This window comes from Thalassophryne amazonica, chromosome 16 (assembly GCF_902500255.1).
Source record: "Thalassophryne amazonica chromosome 16, fThaAma1.1, whole genome shotgun sequence".
NCBI classification, from domain to species: Eukaryota; Metazoa; Chordata; class Actinopteri; order Batrachoidiformes; family Batrachoididae; genus Thalassophryne; species Thalassophryne amazonica.
Genome location: NC_047118.1, coordinates 33,339,217 through 33,352,855, shown reverse-complemented (window position 1 = coordinate 33,352,855; position 13,639 = coordinate 33,339,217). Strand labels below are relative to the sequence as shown.

General features: G+C 39.1%; 1 protein-coding gene across 1 annotated transcript; it reads right to left on the bottom strand.

Moving 5' to 3' along the window:
* Nucleotides 1-916: 916 nt before the first annotated feature.
* LOC117528383 (cytoglobin-1-like) lies at nucleotides 917-10,113 on the bottom strand. The gene is made up of 4 exons (XM_034191015.1): nucleotides 9,945-10,113; nucleotides 9,702-9,844; nucleotides 3,084-3,312; nucleotides 917-1,699 (listed from the first exon to the last, which is right to left on the bottom strand). The coding sequence occupies exons 2-4, from the start codon at nucleotides 9,842-9,844 to the stop codon at nucleotides 1,535-1,537; spliced, it is 537 nt and encodes a 178-aa protein (XP_034046906.1). The 5' UTR covers nucleotides 9,945-10,113; the 3' UTR covers nucleotides 917-1,534.
* Between the last annotated feature and the right edge of the window lie 3,526 nt (nucleotides 10,114-13,639).

Here is a 13,639-nt window from a genome sequence, read left to right as displayed (position 1 = left end):
GTTCTCAGGAACACTGATTTAGGTTTAAATTAGATTCTTATTCACTTCTATAAATGGGAAATGCAATAACACATAATTTGTTTTTCACATCAATATCTGACTTCTAAGAGCATATTAAATATTTATCATATTTTAATTCACATTAATATTTCACACTCATGTAACAGAAGAAGCTATAAAATGCAGATTTAGCAGACTAACATATCGCATTTGCATGGAGACTGAAGTAAATTCATCCCAGAGTTTGATTTGTGTGAAATCACTTGAATAATGTAAATTTACAATTCCGTCAAAAACATGATATAATAATTTAAAAGACTTATCTAGACTGTTAAAGTTTCCATATAAATAATGATTAAAAAAAGTCGGGTCAGCGTTTTGGTCCTTTTGGTCAAACCAGCCCCATTTGAATTTATTCCTGATGACCTTTAGTCTCTCACAGCAGAACAACGTTTCATCCATTTCCTTTGTCGTTTCAACATGATGTGAAGTTCACGATAAAATCTGTAACTGCGTCTCTCATTGGCTGCTGTGGGGTCGAACGCCGCTGCGTTACATTATCTCGGATCAGGACATGAAAACGTTAAGACGTTAACATCCACTGTGGCGTCTCATCAGAAACGTTTCCAAATGTTTTAACAAATACAAACATCAGAAAGAACATCTGACTAAATCCGACACGTGCCAGGAAAACAAAAATAACCCTTCTTCTTCTTTCAAGTTTATTGTCGGTTTGCAAACCCTCACGGTGCATTACCACCACCTACCGTTTGGGCGTGGAACATTAATGGATTCTGTCGTATGCTGTCAAAAACAACCCGGAAATGTTCATCACATAAGTAAGAACCCGGATTTCCGGGAATTTCCAGAAAACACTCATCACTGAGATATAAACATGAGACATCACAATTGCCTGTTCAAATGTAAAAATGTCTTTATATTTTAATACCTGATAAAATGGACATACGTGGAAATGGACTGGTAACAGGAAGCATCAGGCAAATATCATATGATATTTATAAAGAATGTCATTTACTGTACATGGATATTTCTATACACATTCTGTAGAAGGCACAATCAAGATAAATGGTACACATGGTCCAGTTATGTGACTACATTTGATTTTGTTTCCTCTTTGTTTCATTTGTTACATAGTTTGGTCCTTTAGAAGAGTAGAAAAACATGGAAGAGAAATTTAACTTTGCATCTTTTCTAAATCACATACAGACACATCCACCCTCACACACATACATGAGTTCTAAAAACATCCATCACTGTCAGCTAGCTGCCCACAGAGAAGACGTAGTGTACATGAGAATGTGTGCTACAAACCATTATTGTCTTTGATTATACATCATTGTCATATGTCCAGGTTTTGTTAAAAGATGAGAGCCATAAAGACACATTACATTCAACCGATGACCAATACAGCTGATTGATCCCTGTCTAATGAGGCAATGGTTTAAAGTGATAACTCTTTCGGTGTGCACAGTGCTTGTTGATTACACACACACTAGCGGCTTCAACCAGCTGGTTACCCAGTTGAAGTTGAGAGTTTTGTCCACCCCTCTTCTTCATAGACAGCCGAGACGCCACAACAGATCACAGCCAGGAGTTTGATCCATGCCGTGCGCACTTCCGTTGTTTTTACTTCCGGGAAAGCTTCTTCCAAGATTTCCAAAATGGCCTCACTTAGTTTCTGTGCAACACACAAACAGTTTATATATTTGGTAAAAATGAATGAAGCATGAACTTAAAATTGTGAGACAAATCCCTGCAATGGGGGGGGGGGGGGGGGGGGGGGGGGGGGGGCGTCAAAATAAAGGTGTTTCTCATTTGCTTGATTGACAGGTGCTAAGTGCCTTATGTACCTTCCCATACCCCACTTTCGCAAAATGCAGGCCTATTTTATATACTAAAGGTGAAAAAGAACTCAGCAGGTTGCAGTAATTTTTCTCATTATTGCTTCTTTTCCCTAGAATAACCTGCCTGCTGTGGTAAGACATTCTCATTCTTTTGAGTTATTAAAAATCATGAATCACTGTTACATAGCCACAAGGATGCTGGACAGAGATGGTTGGCAATGCCGATACCTTTGCAGGAGAATAAAGGTTCAAGTCTTTATGGTCCTGGTGCTTCCTGTCTTACTGTATTGTAAAACTTGGATGCCTACCAGTGACATCAGGAATTGTGGTGATGCATGGCATCAGGGATAGACCGATAATTGACCTGGTCAATAGTCGGTCTATCCCATTGGCAGGGCCGATCGGCCAATTAATCGGCCTAAGCAATAATCGGTCTATCTCTAGTTGATAGGACAGTTGATAGGATAGTTGATAGTTGATAAGTATTTTTGGAGAAACTATGGATATTAGCTAACAACACTGAACAACAGACGCTGATAATTACATTCTGGATTCACACGCCATTCCAGCAGGTGGTGGCAAATCATCTACCATATTAAAAGCGTGCCTGATTTTATTTAGTAATATTGTAAATACATTAAAAATACATGGATGAAATCAGAAAGTGAAAACACTTATTTCCATTGTGGTCCATTTAAAAATCAAATGACAAACTAGAAGTAATAATAAAATAAAATAATAATAATAATAATACTGATAATAGTAGTATTCCTGGGCGCCTAATGGCGACTTCTGCTCCTACTGGCAATTAGGTTGGGTTAAATGCAGTAGACACATTTCATTGTGCAGGGAACATGTTCTTCTGTGCATATGACAATAAAATTCCTTTGAATCCTTGAATGTATATGATAACAAGAACCTAAACAATTTATAAATACATTAACACAGCAAATTAAAAAGTACGTAATTAACAGGAAATAAAAGGGTTGAGTTATTCCTCTAAAAACATTCTGGGCTCACACACTATTCCAAAAAAATAAAATAAAATAAAAAACACTACCCACTCTAGAGCTCATGAATCCCCACAGGTAACCCGCTAGTGATGCTTTAACTTCGAAGAATCATCATTTTTATGGATATATGGAAATGTGTTACACGAAAATGTCACAGTAAAGAAGATGTGAGTGTGCGTGTTCTCATTCCTCATATAAACTGTACCTTGAAGTACACGGGTTCCACCTTATGTCTGAGGGCATGGGATTTGCCTATCAACTTCAGCAATGACTCCAACTTTTCTGAGTTATCCAGACTCTCCACCATTGTATTGAGAGCATTCATGACTCTTCCAGCATGCTTCCTAAACTGGGCACTGTGCTTCAGCTCTTCCACTTCGCTGTCCTTGAACTGGTTGAAATACTGCTTGGATTTTGGGTACTTCGTAAAAAACCTGCAAAGAAGGAGAGTACACGAAAGATATCAGCTGGTCTGGAACCCTTCCAGTCTCGTTGTCTTTTGTCCCTGCTAGCCTGACCCAACAAACCCAGGTTGATTCTTGCACCTGGCAACATACGAATATGTATAGGCTTTCATCAACCAAGGATCATCTCAGCACAACAGTTCATTTAAACATACCCTTTGCTTTTTGAGTTATCATCCACACAGTCAGAGAGAGACACAGACAGGAACCATCACATAAACTCCGCGCCTGTTGGTTGGAGGAGGTAATAAATATTCCGTAAATGCATATGCTGCAAAAGTACAGGCATGAATGCTTCTACTGTTTATGCTTCAAAATCATTACAAATATCAAATTGTCAAAATAAGCCTTGTAGTTTATTCCTCAGTGAGTATCAGATGGAACATCCTGAACAGATGTTTCCTTTGAAAGCCAATCTGGCTCTGATAATGCCTGAGAGGAATTTTATTGCATAACTCTTTCTGTTTGCATAACTGGGAGTGGAATAGGGAGAGTTAGAAAACATGCAGGGCAGATGACCTCCAGGAACAGGGTTGGTAGACCCAAACTAGACCACTTATCGCCATTTTTGTTCAGGAAGTGGCATTTTTGAGTAGAAGTTGGTATCCACTCATTTTGGATGGAATAAACTCTCCTGAATCTTGGAAAAAATGGATACCAAGCTCAAATTTAAAATTTCTCACTGGAAAAATGCCCTTAGAAATGTATCCCTAAATAGGCAAACTTTCGTAGTATTTCAGTGTTTCAACCAATGTTCTGTGCTTTGCTATGATGTCGTCCAGCATGTGCAATGTCATCTTATATTACTGTTTTAGTTTTTAATATTGTTTAATAATGTTTCCACATATCAAGTTTATCATGTTTAAGAAAAGCAAAAGCAGCAGGACATGTTTGAATGACACTACATAAAATATGTGTTCTCTCAGGAGCAAACATGCATGTTGTTATGTGGATGTTGAGTATTTGTCTTTAATTCTTATTTTGGTTAAATGTTTCATTTGGTCTAATGGTCATTTATGTGTTGGTCATGATTTAAAAAACATACCTTGTACATCAGAATACATGCACCATTTGTTAGTAGTTTGTTCGTCATAAGCGGTATTCCGCGACCACTCTTAAATCAATAAATTACAAACATCGATTATAACTTCTTAATGAAATGGCATAGAACACACAGAAGTGACAAATTAAGACGTTCATTGTGTTTGTTCAGCATTTTAAGAGTAATATGATTTTTGTCAGGAATATACTTAGAACTGTTGAGCGCTTTACTTAAAATTTGTCATTTATCTACCGTGTACATTTCTTGTCCATTTAGAAGCTAAAAATTAAAAATGTTAGCTTCGTTTGCAATTTTTCCATCAAGTGGGCCATTTGAACAAGTTAAAAACAATACTGATATACTCAGTGGTGGGCACAGTCCCGCTAAGCCGCTAACTAGTGAAGCTAACTTTTTCGTTAGCAGATTAGCTTTTCACCAATTAGCTTCTGTTAAATTTAATTCAGCTAACTTTCAGTCCGCTAACATTTTTTTTTGCTGGTAAAGTGAGTAAAGTTTAACAGTCAAAAATAAACCCTAAAATCATACATGTTAGTTTCTGTCTGTTGTGTGTCTGCAACAGTCAGGCACGATGAGTTCCAGTTGCGTAAAAGGACAGTTAGTGTGTCTGCTTTAAAGACAGCATGTACTTGAAAATCTTTACTTTTTAAAGTGAAAAGACACTTATTGCTGTATTTTTATGTAAAGACAAAACTTACGTGGGTTTTCTTCGGTGGGGGATTTCAACGCGACGGGTGAGGTGTAGATTTTACGAATCACATTGAACACAACAGGGGTGAGCTGTTCCTGTAACAGTTTATAAATATAATACGGAGATAAACTGTGAATATTAATACTGTGATTTACTGCTTTTTATAATGATGATCATGTTCAGGATTTTATTTTTCATTTATTTATTTTTTGTGTATTTGTTTTGTGAGGTGTAGATTTTACCAGTCACAATGAACGCAACACGGGTGAGCCATTCCTGTAACAGTTTATATATACAATACAGAGACAAACTGTGACTTCTATGCTGTGATTTAATACTGTAATTTGCTGCTTTTGATAAAAATGATGACAGTGTTTGGGGTTTTATTTTTTACTTATTTATATTTATATTTTTCGTGTGTTTGTGATCCTAAATTTACCCAGCAGCCTCTGCGGTGCTTAAACTCAAAACTGATTTATCAGTAGCCGACAGTATAATCTGATGTGGCTGCGACTGAGTCTATATTAAAAATTAGCAGTTAGTGGTACCTTCTGCTAATTTATTTATTTATTTATTTTTGAGCAGTTTCTCGTTTTAGCATTATAAAAGTTAACTTTTCAGTTAGCGGATTAATGGTTACTGAAGCTAACTTTTTGGTTAGCTATGCTCACCAGTGGATATACTTCTACTCAAAAATGCTGCTCAACCTTTTATCAAGCTGCTTTTCATGAATTCTGTCTAGACTAACCTTTTCTTCCATGCCTTTCTTCCAAACGTACTTGCTTGAATTTGTATCAGTTATCTTCTACTTTGCTCAAAGCACCGCACAGCACAACAAAAGTGTGACGGGTAGTATAATGTAGTCCAGCAACCGTGTTCTATAACTACCAAGTATAACTGCGCGCATTTGTGTGCTCATGCGTTGGTCTCAGAATGAGATGTGGTCAGGCGCAGCGCTATTATCTTCTTTGTTTTATTTTATATTTTGTTATTGGTAGTCTGGCCAGAGCAGATGTTCACCCTCTGAGTCTGGTCTGGCTCAAACAATCAGGAAGATTTCCTGACCACTGATGACAATGTGCTTGCTCAGTGTGCTTGTGAAGGGCCTTGGGATAGGGCCTAAGGTTGCGATTTGGCACTATTTGCCCTATTGACGTATCCCATAATCCCTTGCGTGCCAGAGAGTCGCTGCAGTCAAACAACATACACAGAATCAACACAATAACAGTTGTAAATGAATATTATACTACAAAAATTAAATTTTTTTTATGCTTTTCGTCACGTTAATAAGAGACTGCTGCATGATACCCTGAAAACTTGCTAAAACAATTATAACAAATAATCCGTGTCTCTTACATTTAATCTGCCTGGAATTTAATAAATGCAAACAGAATTTCAGACATATTATATATATTAGTCTGGAACAAAGAGGACAAACAGTGTTGTAAAGAACAATAATCAAGATGTTAAAGAGCAAACTTCACTTTCCCCCAGAACGACATGATCAGGAAGTGAGCGTAGCTCACAGCAGCTCCCATGGAAAATAACGGAGAGACAGCCTGTGATTCTCACGTTTACATAAAACAAACGCAATAACAACGTCTATATACCCAGATAATATATTCATGAGAGTTTTAGGCACAATATAAAAATAGTTTTATGTTGCGATGTTAATGGTATTGTCCGTGTGCAGCGGTTAAAGTGCAGCGCGATCACAGCGTCTCAATGCAGTTCTCAATGTTACTGAGATCTCGCAGCGCGGCGACCTCTCTGAGGTTTTGTGGGATTTGAAACGTCAATGAAATAGAACTGAATTTTTAAAAGGTGCATTATTCAGACAGCCTCACATAGGTTGGTGCACAATATATTTACACTCACAGGGATGCACATCCGCACATCATATTACCATGAAACTGATAAATTAAAAGAAAATAAAAATTCACAAAAACATAAAACTAATGGAAAGATTAAAATGTTAAATTATTCTGGTTTGTAATGTAATTTTATGCTGGAGTTCTTTTTCCTTGGTAGTGGCAGCATCATGCTGTGGGGATGTTTTTCAACAACAGGAACTGGGGGACTAGTCAGGATTGAGGGAATGATGAATGCAGCAATGTACAGAGACATCCTAGATGAATACCTGCTCCAGAGCGCTCTTGACCTCAGCCTGGGGGGACTTTCAGTAAGACTATGACCCTAAGCACACAGCCAAGATATCAAAGGAGTGGCTTCATGACAACTCTGTGAATGTCCTTGAGTGGCCCAGCCAGAGCCCAAACCTGAATCTGATTGAACATCTCTGGAGAGATCTGAAAATGGCTGTGCACCGATGCTCCACTTCCAACCTGATGGAGCTTGAGAGGTGCTGGAAAGAGGAATGGACAAAAACTGCCCAATGATAGGCACGCCAAGCTTCTGGCATCATATTCAAGAAGACTTGAGGCTGTAGTTGCTGCCAAAGCTGCATCAACAAAGTATTGAACAAAGGCTGTGAATACTTATGTACACGTGATTTTTAGTTTTTTATTTTTAATAAATTTGCAAAAAATTCAAAAAACATTTTCCATGTTGTCATTATGGGGTGTTGTGAGTAGAATTTTGAGGGGAAAAAAATTAATTTACTCCATTTTGGAATAAGACTGTAACATAAAATGTGGAAAAAGTGAAGCGTTGCAAATACTTTCTGGATGCACTGTACAAGACTTGTTTGTCTTAACTTAAATGCCATATATGAAACCCGTCACTACAAGAAGAAGTAAGTCCTATGAGTCCTATCTTGGCCCTTGGTCTCATTGGTGTTGGTGGTTATCCCCAGATTCCATAGTGTGGAGCAGGTAAGAGTCCACAACTCCCCCGGGACAGGACGCTAGTCTGATGCACATTACGTCGTCAGCCAAGACCAGTGCCAATTTATAGTTGGGTGGAGAAAGGTAGCATGACTGGGAAATGAACCCAAGTCTACATACTGTATTGGTAGCCCAACAACCTATCCCACTGATTTTCTTGTTCTACATCATCGTAAGACTGAACATAATAAATAAACATAATGAATAATGAAACTATTGTTCCATTGACTCATTTTACCAGCTCGTGGTCATTACAGGTCATTCAGCTTTCATCTCCTACAGTTATATACGTAAAGTACATATGATTGTATAAACATGAGCTGTGTCATGTTGTGAGCTTTGCCACACATCAAAGACTCTCCAAAGCCTTTTGATACTGAGCACATATGTTTTTATCAAAGTGCATGCTTTCCATACTTCCACAAGACAGAATTTTATATTAACAGTGAAGAATGATACACTGTGGTTGTGAATTTTGGATAAAAGATCTAGGATAAAAAAAACAAACAATGCCAGATGTCCGATAATTATCGTATTTGTACGATAGTTTTGCCCTCTGTACGATGTACGATCAATAATGGGAAAAAATCCAAAATGTACGATAATTTCAGTTGGTTGCCCAAACACGCATCTCTTTCTGACACCAAAGAATCATTTCGCAGGGGTTGCACTCAGGTGGCATCAAAGACACACCACACAGAGGGCTGCTGCTAGCTTTGGCCGGCCCAGGACAAAGTCATTTGAAAGCCCACCCCCTCTCCATACAAAGTAATGAGTTCCCAATTCTCGGCCCTGCCCCTCCCTCCCTGGGCCCGAGACAACTGACCTGTAATGTAGACTGTTTTGGCTGCACATGCGCACATACGTAGCTTAGCCCACCCCCGTCACCATCACTACACACATTCGACTCTTTCTAGTCTGGTAATTAACACGTTTGTGATCCTTCACAGAAAAAAAAAAATCTTTCTAGTCTGGTAGTGCATTTGCGTTCTTTTTGTGCCACAGTTTCCCCATTACTATAGGGATATTGTGAATTACTGTTTTAAAATGACATAAAATTCTTTGGAAATTAAAAAAAACGCTAAAATAGCTACGTTGTATGCGTTTTGTTTGTGTACGATAATTTCTCCCAAAATACGGTAATTTTGAGGTTTTGGTACGATAGCTGCATATTTCCTATCTGGCAAGGGTTAGGGTCTTTTGCCGCTACTATTGCATAAATAGGATGAAGGAAAGAAGGGGAAATACAGCATGATGCATACACAGATCAGAAATATCAATTCAAAGACAACCAGCACATTCTGCATACAGATAATTGCAGTCTGAACTTGACACCTCTCTCTTTGGTGTTCAATGAAAGAAATTCCGATCATAATTGTGTGAAAGCATTGGCACGTTTCCTGTCTCCAGCAGATGTGTTGATTTCACAGAGTAGAAAAGAAGCAAAATGCAAATCTGTCCTTAGCTGCAGTTAAACAGATGAAGGTGCACATTTAGAAGAAAACTCCTAAATAAAAATTTCCCTGATATGCATGCAGATGTACATGAAGTCAAGATGTTGCAATCTCAAATCGTGAAAAATCTCAAAAAAGGGCTGAATGGATATGAATGCACAAGCGCGATTCCTCTTAATGTACATCAAATCAAATTTGCAAGTGTCTGTGCTCAGAATAAATGAAACATCTCACTTAGTAAGTCCACAGTCGACATGCACTAAAATGTCAAAGTTAAAACAGCTGAGGACAAATACATAAACAGATACCTCACTAGAATGGCCACCCCGACATCATCAGAGTTTATGAAGACTTTTGCCCAAATTTCTTGGACGGCAGTCTTCTCCTTGTCCGTCAGCGGGCTTGCTCGCTCCAGGTGGTCCGCCAATCCCTCATCCTGCATCCTCTCCATCTAGGAACACAGTTGTGCAGAGCTGAGCACATGCAGAAGGCAGGGCTGATCAGAGTACCCCTCCCCCAAAATAAACAATCCCTATATGCTGCATTTATACCTTTTTCTAGGGTATGTTGATTTCTCGGTGAGAGGGAAAGCGATCTGCTCGTCTGTTAGCTTATTTCCCCCAGTGAGAAGCTTTGCTCTCCACCACTCTGCTGAGCGAGAATGTCTGAGGACGAACAGCCTATAAGAGCAAGAAATACATGCAGCAAAAGAGGAGGAGCGCTGTACTCCCTCTCCGTTTTACACTCCCCTTTACCTCAATCGCTTTCTGCTCTCTCTCTCTCTCTCCTCTCTCTCTCATGTACTCTGTCACCTTTGTACGGTCTCATATGATGAAAAGATGATGAGATAGGAGCTGAAATGCAAATTCCTAAGAGAACAAAGTGATAGATATGCAGGGCATATAGTGTGTGAGCATGTATGCAATGTTAAGATTGAGGTTAAAAGAAGATAAAGGCGTGTATTTTGACCTTCTCCTTCAGAGTTACAAAATAAACTGGTAGATCAACCTGAAATAATATTCAATTTCTCACAAAGCCTTGCAGATATAAACATGCACGTCGTCTGAAAATTATACACAGCTGAACCTCAGAAAGAAATAGGGAAGACTACTACTGGACTTGTCTCTCGTCCTCGACCTTTGAGATTAAGAGACACCTAAGAAGACCTTATGGACCCATGAGGGGTGTGGTGACACCGATATCTTTGCAGGAGAATGAAGGTCCAAGTCTTTTAAGGTCATGGTGCGTCTTCATTTAATTCAATTCTATTTATGTATCTTCTTTCGGTTGCTCCCATTTGGGGTCGCCTCAGGAGATCAATCATTTCCATCTCACCCTGCCCTCAGCATCTTCCTTTGTCATGCCAAAGACCTGCATTTCCTCCTTTAACACATCCATAAACCTCCCCCATAAACTTGTACAACATAGCTCCAACCACCACTCTTTCATGCTTGGTATGGTACACTCTCCACAAATCTTGTTTCCCCAGCTTGCAACCTACCTGTGGGACATATGCACTGATGACATTCATCATTGCCCCTTCAATTTCCAACTTCACACTCATCACCCTGTCAGACACTCGCTTAATTTCCAACACATTCTTAACATACTCTTCCATTAAAATAACCCCAACACTATTTCTTCTCCTATCCACACCATGATACAACAACTTGAACCCACCTCTGATGCTTCTGGCCTTACTTCCCTTCCACTTGGTCTCTTGCACACAGTATATCTATCTTTCTCCTCTCCATTATATCAGCCAGCTCTCTTGCTTTACCAGTAATACTGTCAACATTCAAAGTCCTGACTCTCACTTCCATCCTTCTAGTTTTCCTCCTCTCCCTGTGTCTCTGGACACATTGTCCTCCTCTTCGTCTTCTTTGTCCAGCAGTAGCCCAATTTCCACCAGCACCCTGTCGGGCCTGTTTGTACGCTGCATGGTTTCGTGTTTTTTTTGTTTTTTTTTAATACACTGAATGCCCTTCCTGACGCCGTTCTAGTCATTTATCCAGGCTTGGGACCAGTGTCACCGACCGAACGGTCCCCCCTAAAAATTGGGCCCCCTAAAAATTGGTCCGCCCTGCCTTCACTGTGCCTTTGCTGTGCATGCGTTATTTCAGCGCGCCAGTAGCAATTAACCTATTATCACCTCGTTTCTGCTTAAAACTGCACTCCAACAGAGATACGAACAGATAATGGGCAGGCAACAACAAATCCCGAAATAATAAACAAAACCTTTAGAAATTTCTATTCTGAGCTGTAATCCTCAGAATCAAAAAATGATCCAGATTTAATAGAACAATTTTTTGCAAACCTTCAAATACCCACTATAAATTTCGAAAATAAAAAATATTAGACCAGCCAACCCTAGCCTTTCAATAGAGTAATTAAAACAAGCTATCCTGAATATGCAAAATTCTAAATGCCCTGGCCCTGACGGGTACAGTGCTGAATTCTGTAAGGCATTTATAGATCAGACTGCTCCTCTTCTCTTAAATGTTTATAATGAGGCACTGACAAAAGGTGCTCTGCCCCCAGCGCTATATCTTGCGTGCATTTCTCTAATCCATAAAACTGGTAAGGATCCACTAAATCCAGGCTCATATAGACCATAAGTCTGCTGAACGGAGATAATAAAATACTGGCAAAAATCTTGGCGATGCGGTGAGAAGCAGTCCTTCCAATGGTTGTATTGCCAGATCAAACTGGATTTGTTAAAGCAACTTCTCACTGCCTCGCAGCAGTGAGAAGTTGGATGTCTAGAAACTTCCTACTTTTAAACTCTGATAAGACTGAAATGATGGTTCTTGGTCCAGTGAGACATCGGCATCAATTTGACCAGTGAACGCTCAGCCTAGGCTCGTGTGTCATACATCACACTGACAAAGTGAGGAACCTTGGGGTAAGTTTTGATCCTTTGTTGTCCTTTGGCCTCCACATTACAAATATTAGTAGCACTGCTTTCTTCCACCTGTGAAATATAGCGAAGATTCGTCCCATCCTGTCTATGGCTGATGCTGAGACCCTGATCCATGCATGCATTTATCTCTTCTAGATTAGACTACTGCAATGTTCTATTTTCTGGTTTACTGCAGTCTAGCATTAGGGGTCTCCAACTGGTTCAAAATGCTGCAGCCAGACTTTTCACAAGAAGCAGAAAGTACAACCACATTACACCCATTTTGGCATCCCTTCACTGGCTTCCTGTCCCAGTGAGATCAGATTTTAAGGTTCTGCTACTAACCTATAAAATTATTCATGGACTGGCACCTCCCTACCTAGCTGACCTAATTAAACCTTACGTACCGGCCCGGGCTTTACGTTCTCAGGGTGCAGGACTACTTTGTGTCCCTAAGGTGAATAAGAAGTCCCCTATTATTTGCGATGACCATAGAACCTCTTGCTATTTTATTGCGCTCTGCAAAATAATATAAAGGAATCATAAGAGGAGACACAGAACACAAAGTGTCTCTGTATGCAGACGATTTATTACCATACATTTCAGATCCATCTCAGTCTCTACCAAAGATTATGACCATGCTGTCTGACTTCGGAAGTATCTGGATATAAAAATCAATCTGTCAAAAACTATACTGTTTCCTATCAGTGTAGAAGCAAAAAAGCAAATCAGTACATTGATTTCCTACCCCTTCACAGTTTCAGACTGTTTTAAGTATCTTGGTGTAAATGTCACACAGGAAATCTCTGGCCTCTTCAGTAAAAACTTTATGAACCTGTATCAACAGACTCAACAGCAGATTGAGAAGTGGTCTAATCTCCCCATAACTCTTGCTGGTTGAATTAATACAATCAGGACAAACAAAAGTTTTTTTTTACAAAAACTCAAATCTATGGGAGGGATGGGATGGGACTACCCAGTCTCCGCCTTTATTATTGGTCTTGTAACATTCGGTGTATATGGAATGGAAGACACAATCCTGATTGGGAACAGATGGAAAATCAAGCCTTTTCCCCTAACACTTTGAAATCACTATTATATTATCTTCTGATGTTTCCAAATTCAAATGCCACAACCCGGTGGTGTCACACTCACTGAAGATTTGGTCACAGATAAGGAGACATTTTCAGTGGAGCCACTGTTCACCACCACACACACACACATATATATATATATATATACACATACACACACACACACATATATATATATACATATATATATATATATACACACACACACATATATATATATATATATATATATATATATATATATACACAC

Excerpts from the sequence above, each read along its gene's own strand:
- LOC117528383 (XM_034191015.1), bottom strand. The coding sequence starts at position 9,844 with ATGGAGAGGATGCAGGATGAGGGATTGGCGGACCACCTGGAGCGAGCA. Across the intron at positions 3,313-9,701 it reads GGGGTGGCCATTCTAGTGAG|GTTTTTTACGAAGTACCCAA; the intron begins GTATCTGTTTAT and ends CCTTCTTTGCAG. Across the intron at positions 1,700-3,083 it reads TGGAACCCGTGTACTTCAAG|AAACTAAGTGAGGCCATTTT; the intron begins GTACAGTTTATA and ends TGTGTTGCACAG.